The sequence below is a fragment of the Motacilla alba genome, chromosome 2, assembly GCF_015832195.1.
Source record: "Motacilla alba alba isolate MOTALB_02 chromosome 2, Motacilla_alba_V1.0_pri, whole genome shotgun sequence".
NCBI classification, from domain to species: Eukaryota; Metazoa; Chordata; class Aves; order Passeriformes; family Motacillidae; genus Motacilla; species Motacilla alba.
Genome location: NC_052017.1, coordinates 3,478,140 through 3,502,338, shown reverse-complemented (window position 1 = coordinate 3,502,338; position 24,199 = coordinate 3,478,140). Strand labels below are relative to the sequence as shown.

The 24,199-nt window shown below is 42.6% G+C and overlaps 1 protein-coding gene across 2 annotated transcripts in view; it reads left to right on the top strand.

Moving 5' to 3' along the window:
- The window catches only part of MINDY4 (MINDY lysine 48 deubiquitinase 4), a 71,766-nt gene extending 63,148 nt beyond the window's left edge, over positions 1-8,618 (top strand). For both annotated transcript variants that reach the window (XM_038128738.1, XM_038128737.1), the window contains exons 17-18: positions 2,662-2,734; positions 7,474-8,618. In XM_038128738.1, the coding sequence (XP_037984666.1) occupies positions 2,662-2,734; positions 7,474-7,522 (122 nt within the window). In that variant the 3' untranslated portion in view covers positions 7,523-8,618. The remainder of the gene's footprint in view (positions 1-2,661; positions 2,735-7,473) is intronic.
- Positions 8,619-24,199: the final 15,581 nt, after the last annotated feature.

The following is a 24,199-nucleotide window of genomic DNA, read 5'->3' as shown; positions in this document are numbered from 1 at the left end:
ACAAGATTTGATAGTGAGTTCAATCATCTTTCTGCCTGTTATTTATCCTGTTACTTTAAAGAGAATCCCTGTCATTCGATTGCAGGGGTTACATGATACATTAGCTCCAAAAATGATCATTTTTCACAGGACTGTGGTTGCCAGCTGGTTCCCACATCCCAGATAAAAGTGACATGGATGATACAGCTCAGCACAGGCCTAGAGACACATTTTTTCTATTGTGTTGTACCACATAACATCTGGTCCAAAACAGGTATCCTAATGTGCCTTTCCATCACCAGGAATTCTTCCAAAAGCAAGAGCTGCCAAGCCCTCTAAGATCCTGGATGAGAAATTCCCCAGAGCACCTATAAATTTTTCCCTTTGCTGTCCAACTTGTCATGGCATTCCTTTGTGTTTCTCCTCAGAGCCAAAATGTACATGGAATTTGTTGTGGCCGAAGCCCCTTCCAGGGATGTGTCCCAGTAAATCCTTTGTTATCTGTGAAATTCTGCAAAAGGCAGTAAAAATGCAAATACTTTCATCATTCCACAAAAACGCTGTCCTGGTTCTGGCTGTGCAGTAATCCCTTGCTAGGCCTGGAGAAGACTGTAATTACTTTACATCCTAAAAGGTAACACTGGCCAAACATCTAAACCCAGCACACAGGAGCAGATGGAAATATCAGAATGCTAAATATTGCTGGTATTTCCCTTGTGGAAATCCCAAGGAGAGGTGATGTTTAGGCAGCATCACCTGGAGACGCAGCATGAGGAGCTGGGTACATCTCCCTGCTGCTGGCTAGCAAGGTTGTTTGCTTTATTTGAGCAAAAAGTTGAATTCCTTAAAACGGGAATCTTGATTATAATCAGGTAAAATAACCATCAAGGTCACATTTCAGGAAATATTAAAGAAATTGAGCTGGGCAAGAAAGGCAAAAGAGACAGAAGAGTAGAATTATATTTTGGGAGTAGCAGCAATTGCTACTTTATATTGAGAATTTGCTCTGCTTGTCACACTTAACCATTTGCCAAAATGTAAAGAAGAAACATAAAGTTCCATGATAAAAGCAGGTTAATGACATCAACATACCATCATAAAGAGAGGAAAATAATAATAACTGTTTCCATTGGGGTAGAAATTCTGGATAGGCAAAGAAGAGCTGGAACAGTGCTGTCATTCAGTTTCTCACTAGTTAAGGGTAGAATATACATATTCCTTTTCTTCTACTCTTAGATGCACCTTTATGGTCATTTTTTTTCCTGTTTCTTTGTATGGAAACACTCCATTCAAACCTTTTGAATGGAAGAATTCAAGTCTAAAAATGACAAAATTCATCAAAGTTGGCCGTGAGTGGGAAAAGCAGCCCCACCAAGTGCCTGTCCTGCTAGCAGGGCTATGGTCAGGACAGTGGCTTAGGTTGCACCAGGAGAGGTTTAGAGAAAAGTTTCTTCAGACAGAAGGGGCTGTCAAGCACTGGAACAGGTTTCCCAGGGAAGTAGTGGAGTCACCATTCCTGGAAATGTTCAAAAACTTATAGTTGTGGCACTTGAGGACATGGTTTAATACTGAACATGGTGATAGTGCTGGATTTATGGTTCGACTTGATCATCTTAGAGGTTTCAGCTTTTACTGTTCTAAAATTCTACGTTACAAACTCCTCAAAATTATGATAAAAAAGACTCTTTCAAACTTAAAAGATTCCTGCGTGCCTCTAAGTTCCTGAGGATCTAGAGGAAAACCATCAGTACTTTATGTACTTTTAAATATTGTCCGTTTCCCTCCGCTCCATCCCTTGCAGTCATCCAGAGCTTTCTGCATGTGTTTGTACCCATCAGATCAACACACAAGGGAGAGCCAGGTCCTCTCTGTGACATGAGAGAGCCAGATAGATCTGAGACTGGCAGCTGTGAATGGTCAGGACAATCCCCTCCCATCCTGTCTCACTGAAGCAGACCCAAAGCCTGCACCCTGCCTTGGCATTGTGCACCATTGGCTGGGCGACAGACAGAAAAGGAGAAAGAAAGAAGAAAAAAAAAAAAACCCTGGTCTGCTGCAGTTTAAATGTCTGACTCCAAAACAGGAAACAGCTGAGCAGACTGACATCCAAGCTGGTGGCAGGATGTTTAGTCCCTGGGAAGTTCAGCTCTACTTTCACTGTTGACAGATGCCGTGGCTCAGACAGGAACCTCTCTGTTTTCCCCGGAGCACTGCGATGGCCTCTCCATCTCCAAGGAATGCTCACAGCCTGGGGAGCCTCCCTGGGGTCCCACACAGCATCTTCTTCTCCTGCCTGTGCACTGCTTGCTGAGCAGTAAAGGGACAATCTTCTTTTCCAGGGTGGAATAGTCCCAACCCAGTTCAAACTGGACTTGGGGTTTCCTGTTCAAGTGTAGCACCACCACTGTCCTTAGCGTTTGAGTAACAAAATTACTCAGTAATTACAACATCAATTGCAAAATAAAAGCCTTGTGACAGCCCTGCAGCACATGATTTCATTTTCTGATCCATGGTTTTCCTTGAAACCATCTCTGTATGAGCAATCCGACCTGGCTCAGGCACGGTGGTCAGTGGTGGATGGGGCAGTGGTTGGACTCAAACCATATGAGAGGTCTTTTCTGTGGGGTTCTGCAGGAAGAAAAGGTTCCCCAGGCACTAACAATGTCTGTTTTGTCTCTGCAGATACAACTCAGGTGTGCCCTGATAATAAAGAAAATGATCTTACTCCTCCACTTGAGCACTGTATTAGGACAAAGTAAGTGAAATTACAGTTTTTTGTACAGATACATTCAGTTGTTGACACAAGTAATTTATGTGAGGAATGTAAAAAAAAAGTATTTCAGCAAGTAAAGCTGAAAAATTAATGCTTAAAAATCAGAAAGGATCTGAATGGGCCAGGCTGTGATAATATATTTTACTCATTTAATTGTGTGCTACTGTAATTAACATTGAACTGTCCGAGGTGTCCATTCTTAGAGGAACCTTCACTTCCATCACCAAGAACTGACTGAGCCAAATTCAGTCTGAGAGCACAGCTTGATTGCAACTAAATCTAACTCTAATCTACATCTAAATCTAAATCTAAATCTACATCTAAATCTAAATCTAAATCTAAATCTAATTCCCAAAAGTGCTAGATTGCAGAGGTATAATGTGAAAAGGAGACAATTTATTCCATTTTCATCAGTCTTTTCTGAAGAGCAAAAGGGGGACCTGGGTGTTATTTCCAATGCATGATGGCTCACTGAACAGTCTCAGTTTTCTGTGGAGAGCACAGGTTTGTCAGGTTTTGTGCACTCATTCCTGACAGGCCTTAGCTCGTGTTCCCTCCTTACAGACAAGGCTAATTCCTCTCGTGTTGGGATTTTCATGGCCATTTTGCGGTTTATATAAGCAATTCATCCAAATCCTACTGAAGTTAATGGGAACATTTTCAGCTCAGTGAGACATGAAAGAAGCAGAATGGAGAAATTTAACTGGGCAGAAAATTCAGCTTTATATCAATTCCAGCACAGCTTTGGAAGTTATTATCTGAATATCTCTGGAGCAAGAAGTGAAAGCCTCATTGTCAGAGACCATAACATTTGTTAAATCACAAGCCAGGCAGCTTCAGGTTTCTCTTGCAGTTTTCCTCCTGTCCTTGCTACAATTTACTCTGAAAAAAAAAACCTGAAAAAAAAAACCAAACCCAAAACCAAAACCTAGCAAAAAATAAATAAATAAGAACAGTGGCTGCCAGTGTGTTAATCAGAAAATCACTGAAAGGTAGAAAAGGCATCCTGCAAGGTGACAGCAGTGACATCAGTCCAGCCTTCCTGCACATACAGATTTTATTGATTCCTCATTTCCAGTGACACATTAGCATGATTGCAAACTAAAATAAATAATGTATAACCTCAGAAAGCCCCACAGGGAGAACAATGCATGCAACTACTTAAAGTCTTAGAATATCTTCCATTCCTGGCATCGTGTCAGAGTTACACAGTGTTGGTGGTGCTGCTGTTTGTTTATTTTAAGTTCCCTGCTTTCATCTGTTTGAGAGGTAAATTACCAGCAAATTCCAGTGTCAATTTATTTTGTTTGTAGCATTCTCAGTCTGATTTACCCTGGGCAGGCTGGCTCCTTGTTCTCAGTGTTCTCCCTTTGCTTTGAGGGTATTTATTTAAGCTTGGCCTTGCTGCAAAAGGTTTTTCATGTTAATTTTTTTTCCTTTTTGTTTTAAGACCTTTTTCTTCCAACTACAGAACAACATATAAGGAAAAGTAAGAACCAACCCAAATAACCAAAATTTTAGCAATTTAGGGGACTAAAAAATGAGGGTTTTTTTAATGATACAACTGTGGAAAACTTCCCTAAACTGATTTTTATTAAAGCACAGAGCTGTTACTTATTTTGATGAAGAATTCATGATGAAGACTTCTCTCTTCAAAAAATGCAGGGTAATTTCTCAGGCAGAGTGGAGAATTCCAGTCTGGACAATCAGAGCTGAGACAATAAACTACCATTAATTGGTTTTATTGTTAATTGAGAGTTTTGCTTCTATTTGCATGCCTCAGTTCTGGCTTAATCCATGACAATGGAATAAATTAAATTGATTAATTAAATTAATTAAATTAAGCCCATTGCTTACCCCAATACCTGAGCACCACCGTCCTGTAACATTCTGAGTTCTGTGCCTCACATCTGCCTGCTTTTTATTCTCTTACCCTCTCCTAAAGGGGAAAAGTGCACTGGTAATAGATTGGCTTTGCATTTAGTTTTTAATTTAAAAATATTATTATTATCAGAAGAGAAGGGTTGTTTTGCTCCTGCAGGAGGAGGAGGAGGCTCCTGTTTTCAGTCCCTTTCGTATAAAGAGTTCAGTTCTGAGTTTAGAGCAGGGAACTCTTCAGCTGCCTCTGAATGACCAGTCACCACCAGGTACCAGTGTAACCTGCAGGTGCCCATAAAAAGGACAGGTGAAAGTGCTTTTCTTGTGGCTCTCAGCCCCAGACATGTGTGGCAGCAGTTGGATTCTGCCCAGAGATGTCTGGAATGTGCATCCCTGCCTTGTTTTGGAGATGCCGTGCAGACAACTTATCCTGTTCTTCCCTGAGGAATACTCTTATATCACGGTGCTGATCCTCACCACTGGAGGAAATAACATCTGTTAGCTCTGCCTGAGGGGGACCAAACTCTCATCTGCTCCTAGAACCTGAATTTAGCAGGATTTTTATTAACCCTCTGTGGTAGGGGGCCTGTGTGATCCATGAGTTCACCTGTTGGCTGTGAAGGGAAACACCCAAAGGGGATTTGGTGGATGAGAGAAGAGCAGAGCCTGGGCATTTCACCCTGAATTTTTGATATGCTCCAAAACAATACCAAATTGTCAGCACAGGAGATGCTCACTGAGTGCTATTCCAGACTGAGCATTGTTCAGGGCCTGACCTGTTCCTCTTCAGTTCCCGTAACTCCATGACCCTTGGGTGAGGTTGTACTTGAGGCAGGTGGGTCAAATGTAGTTTTCCTTTTGTTAATCTGATAAATTATAATTGAATCAGCAGCTAGAAAATGCCTCACATGCCTCAGACTATCCTGCCTCACATTACACTGTGGCAGGATAGTTTGAGGAAGTGATCACCTGCATTGTCCAGGAAGTTTTGTATCTGTTTGGAAATAAAATACTATTTCAGCATCTGTGAGTGAGATTCCTCACTCTTTGACATCTTTACTTGTGCAGATGCAAGAGGGGAAAAAAGTTTTGGACCTGTCTCATAGAAGCAAACAGCCAAAGGCTGCTTTTTGGGCAAAAAAATGGTTTGAAAATAAAACCAGGAGATGAGGCTGGTTCTGAAAGTAACCTTCAGTCCTGCTTCAAAAATTATGTTCTGTTTAAGCTCTTATGGAGCTTTTTAAAAAGGCCAATTCCTTACTGCACAGTGATTAACAACAACTTTACCAGCAGCAGAAAGAGGTCAGCAATGTGAGCAATCCCACAGGGCACAGTGCAGCATCATTTGGTGTGTTTTGGCCTCTGTGGATCCCTCTCAAAGCTTTATTCACCCTGGTGAGATAGCAAGTTGCACCTTGGGAAGATTGTACTCAAAGATGACTTGTTGGCATTGCCTGACAAATCCAATGGGGACAGAAGGTGGCAGTTGTTTTTTTTCCCATTTGGTTGTTTAAGGGTGACATTCTGAACTGTCTGACAGGGACAGCTCTCACCTCTGGCAAATGCCAGATTTAGGTTGAGTAACCCCAGAGGAAACAAATTCTGCTTTTAATTTGTGAGGCATCTCTGCTGTGTATTGCTGGGATGGAGACAATCTTTCTGCAATTCTCAATTATAATTTTCTCAACAAAGTAAAAAGCAGAAGAAAAAATTTCACAACAGCCCTCAGATGGTCACTTCCTTTGAGACATTGCCATGAAGACTGCAAGAATTCAGCTTTTGGTTTTCTTTTACACTTAATTGGCTTGCTCAGCTCAAGGACTGAGCTGCCATACCCTTGCTGAAACATCCTGTCCTCGGTGACAGAAGGAATGTGACACTGGCAACTCACTGTTCCCTCCACCCCCCTCACCAATGCCTTACTACTCTGAGACAGATTTTCAGAACAGATATAAATCCTCAGCACTGGGAATGCAACAGTTTAGTTCCCAGATGACCTTGCAGATGAGAAAAGCCATGGCCAAGGGTGAATCCATGCCATGAGGGGTGAGCTGACTCACTTCAGGGAGGTGACTGGAGGGCACCATCCTGCTTTCACCAGGTTTTGGGTCAGATCTCTGTCTTTTGCCGTGGTTTGAAGACACTTTTTGTGGCAGATTCAGGATTGATGCCTCCTTTGCATTCAGTCACCTTGCTGAGGTGGGCAGCTGAGCTGTGGCAGCCAGTGCAGAGCCAGGAATGAGAAATGGGGAAGGTTCCAGAATCATTCTGTTCTCAGTGTTCATCTTCAGGATCATTCTGAAGGAGGAATGAGGGCAGAGAAAAGCCAAACTTTAGCACAGGAAAAGCAAAACATCACCATTGAAGTGATCCATGGAGTGCTTGGAGGAGCCAAGGTCAGGAGCAAAGCTGGGTGCTCAGTGAGGGGATCCAGGCACAGGATCTCAGAGTCAGAGAGTTCCTAATCAGAGTTAAACAAAAATAACAAAATAAGCAAATTGCCTACTGACAGCTGAGAGTGACTATTTTGGTTATTTAGGGTTAATTCTTGTAGCCATCTTGGGAATTCCCTAATTATTCTGTCCAACATGAAGGTCTCTGTTGTGAATCAGCTGCTGCTCTGTTGCCCAGAGAGGCTGGAGGAAGGGTCAGGACAGAGATCTCCAACCTTGGCACCTAAAATCGGGGTACAATTCCCTCACTTCTGCTCCATTCCCTTTGAGATGGGATCAGTTACCCCAAACAAGTCCATCCCAATCTCTCTGTGCTTCCCTGGGTGGTTCAGGGGTGTGGGTTTGCCTTTCCAGTGATGAACTGATGGGTGTAAATGATTTCATTTGTAGGTGGCAAGGAGCTGTCATCGACTGGAACGGCACAGAACCCATCTTGTGACTGATCTGACCTGCACTTTATTTGGGAAGACCAAAAGGAAATGACTGAATGAGCACATTCCTATTCCCACCAATACAGGAAATAGGGCAGTTTGAGATGAGGAAGAATGACAAGGTTTACAGGCTGGCAGAGTTTCACCTCAGTCACCTCGTGCTTCAGATATTTTGCTTTTAATATAAACAACACTGACGTAAATTCCTTGTCATTGCCCTCAGCATAAAGCTCCTGAGGGCAGGCTGGGTTCCCACCACCAAATCAAGGTTACAGATGAAGCTCTGAAGTCATCAACGTCCCCTTGAGGTCTCCTGCTGGATCCACGCTGTATCCTGCAATTGTTTGGAAGCATCTGATGGGAGATGCTGAACCCAGATTTCTCTCACTTTACAGCCTTCTCTGTCCTGCCTTGTTCTTCCTTGAAAAAACTCCAATGCCACTATAAAACATCATCCAAGGAATGTACATTCACCTAGTTACCTGGTATTAGCAAGCCTAAATAGGTTGGTGACCATCTGGGCTTTTTTGGGGACAGCCTGGCCTACACCAAGTTCTTGTTGTGTCATAAATTTGCAGTGAGGATTGTGGTCGTGTGTTACCAAAATAATCCCATTGATAGTTCCTAGGTGCAGCTGGTGTGTAACAGTGCCTCGTGCTGATATAGCTCATTTTTCTTTCTGGTAGGAGGCAGCTGTATCAGTATCTTTACCTTGATGCCCTTATTTCTTCATGAGGGTTTATTCACACCCAGGTGACAGATCAGATCTGGGATTTGCTTCTTCATAACGACAAGAAAACAGAAGAGTTGTCAGTTTTGAAATTCAAATGGTGCCTATCTGTGATAAGTACCAGTTTCCATGGTTAAATAAAATGCATGTGCTGGAATGAGGTACTGTGGAGATGGATACTGAGGTACTGAAGCCACAGTTTGTACTGTGATTAATTCTGCTTTAGCAACACTTTACCAAAATTGGGGAAAGTTACTGTACAGAAGGTTGGAAAAATGCCTCAGGGAAAAAGGCAGATAAACGGTGTATCTAGAGGTATTCCTCTCTTGAGAGTGAATATTTCATGAGAGTTCAATAAAGGACTTTTGCTTCCTGATGTTTATTGTAGCACCTTCTTCCTAGTCAGTGTGGAAACTCCTCTGGAGCCAGAAAAATGAGTGGAAAATCAATTTCCAGCAAAAATTCAGTGTTGCTCTGGGTGTAGGTGCAAACTGACTGTGCAAATGGAGATCTCAGGGAATTAGCACTGGAGCTAGATTTGAAAACTGATCTGAATAGAAGTTACAAAGGAGTGCCAGAAAGGTTTTGATGGCCTTTGGATGAAGATCTGCCTCCCCCTTTGCTTCTTATTCACATCAGACTGTCACAGAATCACAGAATGGTTTGGGTTGGAAGGGAAATTAGAAATCATCTTGTTCCATGCCCCTACCATGTGCAGAGACATCTTCCACTATCCCAGGCTGCTCCAAGCCCCGTCTAGCCTGGCCTTGGACACTTCCAGGGATCCAGGGGCAGCCACAGCTTCTCTGGGAACCTGTGCCAGGGAAGAATGTCTTCCTAATACCCAATCTAAACCTGCCCTCTTTCAATTTAAAGCCGTTACATGCAGTGAGGCATCTCAGGGTTGCAGTTATTTTAATTTTATTTATTTCAGTGTAATAAAATCTGTTTGCTTTAGATCAGACAGATAACAAGTTAAAACCTTGTGAGATCCAGATCTCCCAAAGAGATTCAGCCTCTGAGACACCATCAGCACCAGATCCATGCTCATTCCTGGCTGCTGGCTCTGCCATCCCTGTGTATTTAGGGATGTTTGTGCTGTCAGCTGCAGCTGGATTCAGTAATGTCTTTAAGATACCTCAGCTTGAGCTTCAGTGTTTCTGGCAAGTCCCAAACAGCCAAAGATCCCAGATGTAAAACCTTTTTTTTTCCCTCTTGGAAATTTCTTTATTCTATAATCCACACTTTGTTTCATGAAACAAATACAGTTTGATTTTCCCACCTGCTTCACAGGGCATCCATAGTATAAAATTTTGAGGGGTGCATTTGGACAGAAAATGCTGTGGAGATGACAAATGTTGGAAGATTTTTGGAACCGAAACAATTCCTTTCTGGTTTTTCCAGTCTAGTAAACCCACACCATTTATTTCAAAGCTTCAAACTGTGTCAGGTTGGAGATAAGGCACAGATAAGGGCTGCTCTGGGGCAGGAGGAGCTGCTGTGGGACAGGCAGGTTTGATCTGACTGAAATCTGGATGTCTGCAGTGCAGAGGTGTTCAGGGGATCTGTTCTCTGTCCAGAGGAGGGGAGATTACCAGGGTGTGGTGGAGCTTTGTTTTAGGATGAGAGAGTTGTTCCTAGAAAGGGATCCCAAGAGGATTGTCTCTAGTGCATCACACCCATGAAGATGTAAAGATTTTTAGGGTATGAGAAAGAAAATGTGTTTGGAAAATGTGGTTTTGGGGTTCTTGTGGAGGGTAAACAAAGATGAGGAGAGGCCCTGAACTCTGTCCCTCTTTCTAAAACAGGCTCCAAAGAACTTTGAGGCTCCTTCATCACTGGTTATGGAGAATATTTATTTTGTAAAAACAGATTTTCCTTATCTATTCTATTTCATTGTGACCTTGTATATTTGTTTGCAAAGTCCACTGCCCACCTGACAGAGAATTAACTCCAGATTCACCCAGGCCCTCACTCACAAAGGAGGAAAAAGAGAACCTGAACCTCCTCCCCAAACCGGGGCACCTCAGCACTGCAGAGCTCCTTCCACCAGCCTTGCTCCTGGACCCTGAGAGCTGCAGGTTCCTTCTGCAGGGCTCAGTGTCCTCACCAGGCAAAAGGGAATGGCTCCTTGGAAGGAATCTGCAACCAGAACACTCATTTAGACCTGAATAACTCTCAAAAAGTAATGCCAGAGCATTGCCTGGTCGCTGCCTGCATCAAGATTTGCATGTTTTTATTCAATGTAAAGCACCAGAAATTACTTCTCTTAAGACATGACAGGGCTTTTTGGGTCAATCACGTGAGGCAATGCAAGATGTTGTGTGGCAGTGCAAAAACCTTAGCACAGATCTGTGTAAAAACACATCCTGTGCACAACATGCATCCAATTTTTTAAATTATAGTTTCCTCTTCGTGGTTTCTCTTTTTTTTTTTTAATTTCCCAAATCATGTGGCTTCCTGAACTGAACAAAGCAGTGATCATTTGATAATTGAGCTTTAAAAGGCACCAGGGATGTTGACACTTAGATCTGCATGGTGTCTTCATTTCATTCTCTTTTCTTCTGTGGAATAAAAAAGTGCACCCTGTGCTGAAAATTGACCCCTTAACTAATAACAAACGTGGCTTATTGTGTATGGAGATGAATATGGAAGCAGAGTTACTGTTTTGGCAGGGTGTCATATCTACCACCTTTTTCCAAAATGTTTATTTAGCTTTGTCTTGTACATAGTGTCCCATACAAATAAAACATTTAAAGCAATGGTCAGGCAAAAGCCCAGATTTCCTCCTCATTTTTTAATAATTGATTGGCTAGTGGAAATTAATCTGGGAGATTGAGTTGTGAATGTTTCATGGGCCTCATCAGCTCAGTGGAAGAATAAAGGCAAGAGTGAGAAGTGATGGTTGTGGGTAAAAAATCCACTATTTTATAGACCTTCTGATGTTTGTTTTTTTACATGCCTGTCCTTATTCTGGTTAAATCTGGGAGAAGTTTATGATATGATGCCTGATCCCATGAATGAATCCCTGCAGTCACTCTTGAGTTTGGCTCCCAGGTAAACTAAAAATGACAACTTGAGTCTCTCGCTTTCAAGTTTTCACTTTCCTGGGGCAGATTTCAATTTGTTTGTGCTTGCAATGTATCTAATGGGCTAATTTGAAATGGCAGGAAATGGTCACTTCAGTAATCAAGGAAAGCTGAAGAGCTTGGAAGAATGACACCACCATAAGCCAAGTTTTCCATCAGGGAGAAGTGATTTAGGGGCTCTGAGGATTCAGTTGCTGAAAGTGAAGTACTGGGAGAAGGCAGGATTTTTTCTGGTGCTGGTTGGGAGCTGCATTAAAAAATGGAAGACTTCAAACCACTGTTTTTTCCTGAAAATACTTGCACCAATCTTTTGAAGCAGTAAAATAGTAATTTTTCAGAAGGCCTACATGATTTGGGGTATGATTGCAATAACATAATGTAGTAAAAAATATGGATTTCAATTCTTTTGTTGACTCTGCTTTATTTTCCTGTCCCAGGGTAAGTTTATATGAAGGGAACTGCCCTGAATTTCACATTGTCAATACATGGGGTATGCACAATTATGTTCTAGATGACAAAAACTTAACCCTCACCAAAGTTTGTCCTGTGATAATTTGTCTCTTCAGTTTGTGTTTTCAGAAATGTCAAAATTAAGAGTCAAGCATCAAAGCCTTAATATGCATAGTTTTATTTTATTTTTTCATCAAAATTTTCATTATTTTTCTCTGTTGGAAACAGAGATTTTTTTTTATGGAATGAAAATGGTTGCTCCTGCATCTCTGCATGATCCCATCTGCTGCACCTCCAGAGGAAAAGTCACTCCATGAAGGACACTTTGTGTACACTGACACTCTTCATTGATTGTTTTCATTGGCTATAAAATAATAAACTCAACACCAGCTCTGAAATAAGGAAGCAGTTTCTCCTTAGCAGCCTTGTTTATAAAACTAGAAAAGGAAAAAGGGCTTAATCAGGTATTTTATTTGTCATTTCAACCAGGGTGGGGAGGGATTGTTGGTTCTATGGAAAACAACCAGATTCTGTGACATTCCTCACTAATAGTTGCTGACTATATCAGCAAGGAATCAAGCACAGATTTTACAAGGAAAAAGTTGGGTTTTTTCTAAGATAAATAATTCAACATTTTTCGTTTCATCTGCTGTGAAGTTTTTTTCTTCAATGTCTTTTTTTTTTTTTTTCACTGAAGGAATTACGGGTAATTCCAGTTTTAAGGCACAACTCAAATATCCATGCAATGATATCACTGAGACTCTTCCAGGCCCTCACATTAAAACACTTTCTCTGATCTCTGCCTCTTGGCCCACAGTGAGTTTCAGGTGGTGTTTCAGTGTTTTCCATGGCACCGTGCACATCCCATGCATTCCACATCCTTGCTCAACCCTGATTAAAGTGTCTATAGCAACTCCTGGATCTGGGTGTCTCTATTTTCAAGGGCAATTTGTGAAAAAATAGAGCACCAAGAGTTGGCTGTGGACCTGAGCTGAGATGGAGTCTTGCAGAGATACTCAGAGGTGATAAATCTGCAGGGTGACTTTAATATGGATCTGGAGCAGAATTCCAGCTGAGCTGGAGTGAGTCCAGAGCAGGTTCATGAGGATGGTTAGGGAAATAAAACACTTCTCTTTTGAGTAAAACTGAATGATTTGGGGTCGTTCAGCCTGGAGGAGAGAAGGCTTAGAGAAGGGGAGACCTCAGAGCCCCTTTCAGGGCCTGAAGAAGCTCCAGGAGAGCTGGAGAGGGATTTTGGACAAGGGCATGGAATGACAGGACACAGGGAATGTCTTCCCACAGCCAAAGGGCAGGGATGGATGCGATATTAGGAAGAAATTTTTCCTGGTAAGTGTGGTGAGGCCCTGGCACAGGTTATCCAGGGAAGCTGTGGCTGCCCCATCCCTGGAAATGTCATCAGCATCATCAAAGTATCTCCCCACAGGTGTTTACAGGGTGGATATCTCCATCTAAACCAGTGACCCAGGAACACCTTGAAAGCCCCTGGTGAGAAACAGGCACTGGTGGACTTCAGCCACCTGATCTGGTTGAGGTGCTACAGAAGGAATTGCATTTTGCTCTTCCCTGCCTGCTGCTCTCTGGATCTTCACAGGTTATACTGATTATTAGAGGAGTCCAGGATGACTGATAGAAATGAATCCTACTGTGTGTGAATGATAAAGCCTGGAAAGAAGGAAGTTGTGTTTATGGAGCTTGGCAGAACAAGTGAATGAGTGGATGGGTCAGAGACTCCTCCTGCCTCCTGCACCATCCTCACCTCTGGCTTCCACTTCAAAGCTTTCACCTGTGAGACAGAGAATCACCTCTGCAGAAGAAAGCACAGGGCTGAGGAGCAGGAATTTGCCAGCTTTTGGAAAAGGAGTTGCTGATAAATCAGGTTGCCCACGTGGGCACACAGGAGCCATATCAGAGGTGGGACCTGGAAGGTGTCATGGACGTGAGAATTTGTAAGCACAGATTTCTTGTGGAACAGCACTGGGGCTGTGTCAGAACCCTAAATCCTGATAAAACACACAAGATAACTGTACCTTGTGTGCATGTTCTGCTTACTTCCTTATCATCATCTTATCTTTTGGCAAGGCCTTCTGAATTAATCTAAGAAATATTCTGGGCATTTGTAAAAATACTCCGTGCGCTGGAATTCAGCAAATATTTATTAATTGACAGAACACCGGCAAAGAATGTGTAACCAAAAAAAGAATACAAGTGTTCAGCTCCTCTCTGTAAAATACACAAAGGATAGGAGGTTAAAAGTTACATTCCACAAACATACCTTTTGCTGAGCTGTGCTTGGTTTGGTGAGTGGTGTGGATGGGAGCCAAGATCTCCAGACCCTGAGTTCTGAATCATTGCTGCAGGGAGAGTGGAAAAATGTCTCTTGTGGCTGAGGGAAGGGAGCAGTCCAGGGTCTCCACCTGTGCAGGTCTGGGGGGACAGTTCCTCTGAGGATGGATGAGTTTCTGAAAGGCTGTTTCCCAAGAGATGGGAAAATCCAAGCTGAAGAGCACAGGTAGGGAGCAGCCACTCGGCTGTGGATGAGCTGTGAACATGTCATGGGTCACATTAGTGGGGTTTTGGTAGGTATTAAATCCCAAACATTATAAAAGCATATTCATGGGGTGGGGATGGAAGGTGCAACAGTAAATTAATTTTAGTATCTCAAGTAAGAAATAAAAATCCACCTTAAAAATTAAGCATTGAAGATGATACAAATTGTTTTACTCTGAGGTACAGGACATCACCAATCACTGACTTCTGTGTTACTCAGATTATTTTTCATTTGTGATGCAGTTTTAGGCCTTTGCTTCATTTGCCTTATTGACCATTAAAGTCAGGAGGAAAACCTACGGAGGGCCAAGCTCATTCCAAGTGTAGATCTGGAGATATTCCAGAACTGTCTGGACACAATCCTGTGCCATGAGCTCTGGCATGACCCTGCTGGAGCAGGAGGTTGGACTCACTGTGCTCCCTTCCAATCTCACCCATTTCTGTTGAAATCAGCTGAACACTGTGTTCAGTGGGCTCCACATTTTTCTCTTTCTGATGGGACATCACTCCCTTGAATGCTGTGACATCTTGGCTGAGGGAAACCTTCATGGTCCTTGCCTTGATGTTTTATTGTCAGTGACACATGGCCGTATTCCTGTTTTGAAGTGGCTGCAGCACGCTGTTGATGCCATCTCAGATCTGCTGTCAAGAATTGTTTACATTTGGTCAATGGAAGCAAAAGGGGAAGACTATCACAATGGCAAATTGCAGCTGGTAAGTGTCACTCCCAGGCAGGGTGACAAATGAGTAACGAGTGCTCTGCCATGGCGTGTGAAGAAAGCCGGTCTTTTACGAGCACTTCAATGCAGAGCAGTTTTATTATGACTGACATCCTTCTCAGGGCTGAATTCCTATCACCATATCCTTCCTGAGTCCCTCTTGCTCAGGTCAGTCCTGTGAAACAATCCAGCATTTCTCAAATTGTTATTCCATTTTGCAAACCTGGCAAACACAGCACGAGCAGTAGAATCTGCTCTGGGTTCGTTGGGGTTGGTTCTCTGTCAGTAGCAGAGGAATATAATAAGTGAAATCTGAATATTAGGCTTCTGGAAATTTTTTTTCCACTATGAAATATAGCTCTGGATATGCAACTGTTGAGTCATCTGAGAGAGAAAATAGGTTTTTAATAGGTGCATTTGAGAAATGCATAAAGTCACAGAATATCCTGAGCTGGAAGGAACCCACAAGGATCAAGTCCAATTCCTGGCCCTGAACAGGACACCCCAAAAATCACACCACGTGTCTGTGTGCATGAGTAGCAGGGGCCACAGAAAGAGGAATTCAAACTATAATTATTATATTTATTTTAATTTGGAGTAGAATCTAGAAAAGCATTCAATAAAGCAATAGTGCTGAGGCACCCACAAATTAATTTTTAACAGAAACAGTGAGTGAAAACATAGGGAAATGTCATGATGAGTGAGAGGCCATATTGAGAGCTATGAGGAAAGGCTAAAAAAATTGGGATTATTCAGCCTGGAGAAGTGACTTAATTGCAGCCTTCCAGTACCTGAAGAGAGCCTGCAAGAAAGATGGAAAGAGAGGATTTACAAAGGTGTAGAGTGACAGGACAAGGGAGAATGGCTTTACCCTGAAAGAAAGAGGCCAGGTTTCAACTGGATATTGAGAAGAATTTCTTCCCTGTGAGGGTGGGCAGGCCCTGGCACAGGTTTCCCAGAGAAGCTGTGGCAGCCTCACTTCCCCCTGGAAGTGTCCAAGGTCAGGTTGGACAGGGCTTGGAGCAGCCTGGGATAATGGAAGGTGTCCCTGCCATGGCAGAGGGTTGAAACTGAATAATCTTGAAGGTCCCTTCAAACCCAAACCATTCTATGATTCTGTTGGAGCTCCTCTAATAGCACCAGCCTGGGTTTAAATTCTTGTAGCAACTGGTGCTCTCTAAATATGCATTGCCCCTGTGCCTCCTCCTTCCAAGTTTTCTCAGCTGCTAATAGCAAAGAAAGGCACTTTGGAACTTGAAGTTTAAAAACAGCATTAGTTTTTACTCTCTTCTTTTTTTTTTTTCCACTTCACATATTCTATGTTTAATGCGTAACTGGAATAAGAAGCTTCTTTATTTTGTGGACAGCAAAATGTAAGCATGGTCTGCGAGGAGAAAGGTGATTATGTGGTTTCCAGGATGCAGGGAACAGGTGACTTTTGCTTAAAGGAAAAAAAAAAAAATCATGTTCCTAGCTTAAAAAAATAATCAAGTAAAAGTAAAGCCATAGAGAGAATATATGTTATCTACAATTGTTCCAGAAAGCATTTCCTACAGAACAACAATTACAAGTCATTGTGAGTCCCTTGGGAACAGCAGTCAAAAACATCAGCAGTTAATTACTAGAACTTCCTAAATCAACCTTCTTTGGCATGACATGAAGTGAATGAGAGCAATAAAAGCAAGGAAGTGCATTGTGCTTTGTCCTGTCCAACTCCTGTTCGGACAGGCGTAGGTCACAAGCACAAATGTAACCAGGCATGAATTGTTGGGGTTTTTTGTTGTTTTTGGTTTGTTTTAATATTTTAATTCTTGGCCTTGGGTTAAATTAAACCTTGGAAAGGCCAAGGTAAAATGCAGGGCCAGGTCTTGAGGCTGCGTAAATCCTCTGAGTTGTGCCATGGCCACACCTTCAGAGCAGAGTCCCTGCTCCAGTAAAGCATCAAAGAGTACAGAAAAAAATGTGTCCTGGAGTGGCTGGTGAAATGAAGGGGAAATAGAACATTCTGTTCCCATTGGGGTTCTCAAGGCTGCATATTGGGGGGCTGCTAAATTTTCTGATATGCAGCTCAGGCAGGTGGAGATTTTTCTTTGCCTTCTGTGGTTCTGTGGCTGCTGGCATGAGTCTGGAGGGAAGAGATATGCTTAGCTACGGAAAATCAAAAATATTTCATGTGGACTCTGCTTCAAAATTGATTTATTTGCTTTAAAACCAGTCTGAAAGATCAAGAATATTTCTCTGATAAAGCAGTTGCTGCTGGTTTTCACCAATCTCCTCATTCCTGCCCTTCTGTCTCACAGTGGGGTGGAGAAAATGTTTCACCAGCTGATTTGCTGAGTCTTCCCAGGAAAAGGAGCTTTGAGTAGGGATGTGAATGGGGCACAGCTGTCAGCATCACACATCTTTGGCTCCGAGTGAATGAGAGGGAAACTCAGAAATAAAACTCGTGGCTTAATTGGAGGGAGGGAGCTGCAGGGAAAGGCACACACCAATAAACGGAGCAGAAGCTGTTTATCAGGAAGAGGTTTATAGGATCTCAAATCTTCACAGATGTGGGTAAGGAGAAGCTGCTGATTGATATTGGGTGGCTGAAAGGAAGAGAGCACAAGATGTTCACCAGACAGCGCTCCCCAGACTTTGGGAATTTTTTTATTTTATTTTTGTTTTTGATTAGCAGCTGTGCAAGTCATGCTTGGTGCCATGGAAGGGCTGGCCAGAAAGAGCAATAAACCAGGCAGAATGTTTCCCTAAGTCATTAGCATTGGTGATTAACAGCTAATCACCATAAACCCAAAGGCTCATCAAGGAGCTGAGGAACTACAATTAGGTGGAGGAAACCCCAATATTGTGACTGGTGCCAATGGGATTTTCTGTCTCAGTCACACTGGGGCTGGTGAGCAGCTGAGCCCCACTGAGATGGCTTGGCTTGGCCAAAGGAATGCTCCCAGAGGGGATCCTGAGAGCTGTGGGGTTTACTGCCCTCACAGGAACAGGAATGCAAGGGAGGAGCATTTGAAGATTACATAAAACTCACAGTGAGATGATTTTACAGGAGTTGTGAGAGTGTGTGAAAGTTATTATAGGATATTTACAGAAGGACCAATAATGTTGCTTGGGGAGGAGCAAGTGTGGGAAAACAGAGAGATAAGGGGATAAAAGCTGTAGAACATGCAAAAAGCCTGGGCTGGCTATGCTCTGCTCTTGCTCAATCTGCCCTGTCTCCTTATTAAACTCCATTTCCAGCTATTTTCCTGGGCAAGGGGCCCCCACAGGTTTGTGTGGGGTCTTAGGGCCAGCAGCTGGAGAAGGGGCTGTGGCTCACAGGGCTGGTGTGGTTCAGGAACTGGAGAGAGCAGGCTGTGAGTGTTCCCTGAGGAGCTGCACTCCTGCACTCATGGATGTGCCTGGTTTGTGGAGAGAACTTGAGCCCAGCTGGAGACAAGGGGAGAGGTCTGTGAGCTGGGTCTGGCAGAGACTGTGGCCCTGGGACAGATACTGGGGGGGGCAGAGGGTGTTCCGATCAGGAAAGTGATGATTAGCCAGGAGATTTTATCTGGGTTTAAGTCAAAATCATGGCTTATCTATTTCTTGTAATCAGTTTTATGTTCAAAAACAAGTGTCCCTTCCAGCTGAAGCAAAGTTGCATTTTGTTTCCTGCAGCATGGGTCTGTTTTCCATTTTATACCAAAAAATGGGGCAAAACGTGGGGAAGAGCTTCACTTTTCCATCCCCTCTGACAAACATAAAGTTCTCTTGGGCTTTGAGGTTGTGTTTGAAGAGCTGCTCTGACAATCTGACCCCCCTGACACAGACTGATACCTGAATATCAGACACTGATTGGTACCCGAGTATCAGAATTGTGTGAAATGCTGCTTTCCTTTTGAGGTAAAACCTGTCCATTTTAGTTTTATCCTTGAAAGGTTTATTGGAGCTCTTCACCTGACACAACGTTTAGGGCCAGATGAACGGATGGCCCATCCTGACCCAGCTTCTAGAGTTGCCTTGGGAATACACAAAAGCAGAGCACGGCACACATGATGAATCATAACTTCAGAGGCATTTTCTCTGTGCTCTTTCTGAGTTTGCACAGTCTTGTTTCAGCATCAGGGTTGGTTTCATTTACGCACGAGGAGCCCTTTATGATCTCAGGGCTCAGCAGGCTCTTTTCCAGTGGGGATTTTTGAGCAATCCCAGTGCTGTGTGTAGGAAACGGCCTCTGGTGACATTTCTCTGCGTTTGGTGCCAGTGCCAACCTGTGCCAAGATGTTTGCTGCTATAACAATAAACTCAGCCACGGTGCAGTTGCTCTTTGTGTAAATTAGGAGTGAGAAGGGTGAATGCTCCACCATCCTCCAGAGCTGGAGTGTAAAACTGCTGCTTTATCCAAAATTAGCAGCATTTGGCAGCCACAATTTAGCCTGCACATCCTTCTGAAAGCACTCATGTTGTAAATGACATCCAGTTATTATTAAATTAAAAGTGACTACCTCAAATGTCCTGTCTTCCCTTCTCTAATTTGAAATTGAAATAAAAGATATAATGACAACAGCACTACATGATTGCAGGAAGGGGAAGGAAAATTGGGAAAAGAAAGAGAATAACTTCAAACTTCAAATAAATTCAAATAAAGTGCCCTCATGCAGGTTTTTTGTTTTGTTTTGGTTTTTTGGTGTTTTTTGTTTGGTTTTTTTGTTTGGTTTTTTTTTGGTTTGGTTTGGGTTTTTTTTGTTTTTGTTTTTTTGTTTTCTTCTGTCCTGATATATTTAAGGATATTCAGGAAAGTCTTTATTGACTGAGTTTAATTTTTCAGTTCCTATTTCTTAACAGCAGGGAGTTTGAGAACGAAACTGGCATCTTTGTACTGCAACATGCACGATCCCACTGCAAAATAAAATGCAAAATTCCCCTGTGATTTTGAGTGGATGCTGAAAAATTAGAAATGAAACAGTTCAAGACCAGGTTGGGTGGGTCTTGGAGCAGCCTGGGATAGTGGAAGGTGTCCCTGCCCATGGCAGGGGATTGGAACTGAATGAGCTTTAAGATTTTTTCCAACCCAAAACATTTTGGGATTCTCTCAGAATTAATCAGGGAACTTCTGTCTTGTCTTCAATACTTTTCAGTATCCATCAGTATCATGTCTAAAGGGCTTTCTGACCCTACTGGCACAAGATGTTTGGAGTAATTCATAGCAGGCCCTTACAGGCCTAGGCATTCACAGAATCACAGAATTCCCAGAATTACCAGGTTGGAGGAGACCTTCAAGATCATCGAGTCCAACCCAGCCCCAACAGCTCAACTCAACCCTGGCACCCAGTGCCACATCCAGGCTTTGTTAAACACACCCAGGGATGGTGACTCCACCACCTCCCCGGGCAGCCATTCCAGAACTTTATCACTCTTCCTGGGAAAAGCTTTTTCCTGCTCTCCAGCCTGTATTTGCCTTGGTGCAGCTCGAGGCTGTGTGCTCTGGTTGTGTCAGTGCTGCCTGGAGAAAGAGCCCAGCCCCAGCTGAGCACAGGCACCTTTCAGGAGCTGCAGAGAGTGATGAGGGCAGCCCTGAGTCTCCTTTTCTCCAGGCTGAGCACCCCCAGCTCCCTCAGTGGTTTCTCTCAGGGTTTGTGTTCCCAGACCCTCTCCAGCCTCATACCCTTCTAATTCTTAATTCCCAGATGAGTCTGACTGATCTCCACCCATCACTTCTTCGAGGAGAAAAGTTGGTTTGAAGGTTTTGAAGGTTTGAAGGAAACTCAGTGTGAAAGATAATATATCCCATGAAAAGGATTTAAAAGTGAAGCTCCACTCCTGTTGAAATCAATATGATTTGATTTCAAAACAAAGAGGATTTCACTAAAAATTGGCTTCAAGGTACCTGGAATCAAATAAAAATCCGTAATTGAGAAAATGTTCTTGATTTGGTAGCTCCCAAAGCATAAAATAAATTAGTATAATAGTCTTAAACCAACTGACTGTGTGTTATTCCATTGGGCTGGCCTATTTCAGCTGGAGTTTTATGGCCATGGTGCACTTTCAGTGCTAAGTCAGTGATGGATGGTTCCTCACAAAAATTATCATATGGTCTTTTTCAGATTAATTAACTGGGTGTGCATTTACAGATTCCCAGACAAAATGTAGCCTTGACTTAAACAGAAAAATTATGTTCACTTAATATTAAAAAAAAAAAAAAGTACAACCATTTGGCTACACCAAGATCTTGTTTTTTATCTGTTAATTTGGGTTCCCTATCAGGGAATAAATGTCTACGCCCTTGAAGTTTTTACCAAAGAAGGAAAAATGCAGAGTCTTTATCCAGGTGAAGAAAATCAGTCAGGACCTGACAACTGAAGGACTGTTTACCAAGGTTAGCAGGGTAAAAAAAAAAAAAAAAATTAAGAAAACTTGGAACTGAAACAACCAAATCACTGATTCAACAGAAAGCAGAAATGTGAAAAAGCAGTGCTGCTGCCGAGGCAAATGAGCTGAAAAACCAGCCTGGGCCAGGGGAAACGGGACCTTTCCCTGCCCCAGGAGGCACAGGAGGGTCATTAGTGCCTAATCACTCCCTCAGCATTCCCTGGGAAGCACTTTTTACAGTGCATGCTCCTCGTCTCCTTTTTAGGGAAGTGGATGATCCCAGAGCCTTCTCTTGCCAAGGAGCCAAAAGAATATTTTCTCTGTATTTACTCAGCCTCCTTAGGCTTATTCTGTAAGAGTGAGGACTGAGAAGAGGCAGGAGCTCGTTGCATGTGGAACACTTTAATACTGGAATCCCCAAGACATCCCAGCTTCCTGCTTTTAAAAGATATTTCTGAAAACTTAATCACAATTTTAATTTGTTCTCACAATTTTAGAGCTGTCAAAGTAAGGGGAACTTTAGGGACTGTTGGTATAAGGGCAGAAGTCCCTTGCTTTCTGACTTTGTGCTTGGAAACAGCAGACCAGGTTGAACCCATTTCCATTTTAACCTCTATTTGAGGTGTCTCAGTTATGCTATGGCTGCCTGAAGCTTTCAATAATGTCCAGAGCTATTTTATTTCCAAAAAAAATGATGTAGAATTCACATTCTCCTCTAATGACTGAATCATTAGGCTGAGCCAATCATACCCTGGGCAGTGTGGGCAGGAGATTGAGGGAGAGGATTCTTTCCTTTTGTCCCCTCAAGTGAGACCCCACCTGCAGAGCTGCTCCAGCCCTGGGACCAGCACAGGGAGGATGTGGAGGTGATGGAAAGAGGTACCAAGATGATCAGAGGGATGGTGCAGCTCTGCTGGGAGGAAAAGCTGGGAAAATTTGGATTGTTCAGCCTGGAAAAGAGAAGATGTCAGGGTGACCTCATTGTGGCCTTGCAGTGCCTGAAGGGAGCTACAGGAGAGATGGAAAGAGACTGTTTGCAAAAGCCTGGTGTGACAGGACAAGGGGGGATGGCTTCAAACTGACAGAGAGCAGGTTTAAATGAGATATTAGAAATAAATTCTTCCTTGTGAGGGTCGTGAGGCCTTGGAATACGTTACCCAGAGAAGCTGTGGCTGCCCCTGGATCCCTGGAAATGTCCAAGGCCAGGCTAGATGGGGCTTGGAGCAACCTGGGACAGTGGGAGGTGTCCCTGCCCATGGCAGGGGGATTGAAAGAAGATCATCTTTCAGATTGCTTCTGACCCAAACTCTTCTGTGATTCTGTTGAAGCAGCAAGATCTTGTTCACAAATAGGGTCTGACTGTTTTGGTTCCATATTTTGAATCCCAATCTCCCAGATTTTTCTTTTCTAAAAACTTAGATGTGAGTAGGTAAATAATGTTCAAATTCATACCAAATACAAAAAAAAAATGTACTGAAAACTAAAGGTGCAGCAAGCCTAGAAGAAGCCTTAAAATTCTTCCTTTTTCATGCCTCTCTGCTGATGTTAAGTCATAACTAAAACTCAGTAACCACAATCTAAACTACACCATAGTGTCCAGCACAGATCATTCTTATCCATTACTGGCTCCACAACAGTTTGGAAATGAAAAAAACTATATTTCCCTTTCTCTTCCCATAAATCAATGGTAACTTCTCATTAGGTTTTAGTTTACATGTCAGAATAAAACTGGAATGAGGCTCCAGGGTGCAGAGTCCCAGGCAACACTTTAATTTTAGTAAAATTATTTGCATCTGTTAGGATGCATATGAAGATTACTTGATTCTTTTTTTTCTCTCTTTCCAAAATACTTGGCACTCAACCTAAGTGATGGAATTTAGAGTTCTGACCCTTAAGACTCCTGTCAGCAAGCTGAGGATGCAATTTGCTTTGGGGTTATCATAGCTCTGAAAAGAATGAGCTAGATTTAACCTGGTATTTAAATCAGTTTGCAATCAAATAGAAAACCAAAAATAGAATAACGGGCTCATATTTTTAATGAAGGCATTTGAGATTTTTGTGGGTTTTTTTAATCATATAGACCCGCACTGTTTGAACATTGGAGGGCTTTACAGATTATTTCAGTTTTCATTTACCCAACAGTTTTGGTCAGAGATGTTGAAGATTTTTGTTAAGTACTTCTGGAGAGATATGGTTTGGCAGTTACAGAAGATCTTACAGGGAGGCCTGAGGCTGAACAGAACTCTGTGTGCAGAGAAGATCTGTCTGTTCCCAACAGGTAGTTCTTGTCAAGGATGTGCAGGTTCACATCAGGTGATCCCTCAGAAGTTGATTATTCAGGTTTGAAACCTAAATGCCTGGAAATCAGCCCGGAACCTGCATTTAAGGACAAAACAAAACAAATAAAAACTTTCTGGAAGTTACTTCTGAGGTGATTGCCATGTTCTGTGAATTTAAAATAGAACAAAGCTGGCTTAATTGTGTTGACTGGGTCTGAAATACCACGAATCCTACGCCTTCCGCATAATCCTGGCAGGTTGGTGCTCTGTCCTGGCCAAATCTCAGTTGTACCAAAGAAGGAAAACATGTAAGAAAATGTTATTTCACAGAATTAGTCAATTTTTCACATGTCAGGAAAGCTGCAGATGAAAACTGAAGGAGGTTTTCATTCGTTCAAAAGTGGATTATCATCAAAAGAACAGAGCAGAAAGAAAAGTCTGTTTTTCTCTAGAGCTGAATCTATAACTTGTGAATAAACCTTTGACAACATTTCAGTTT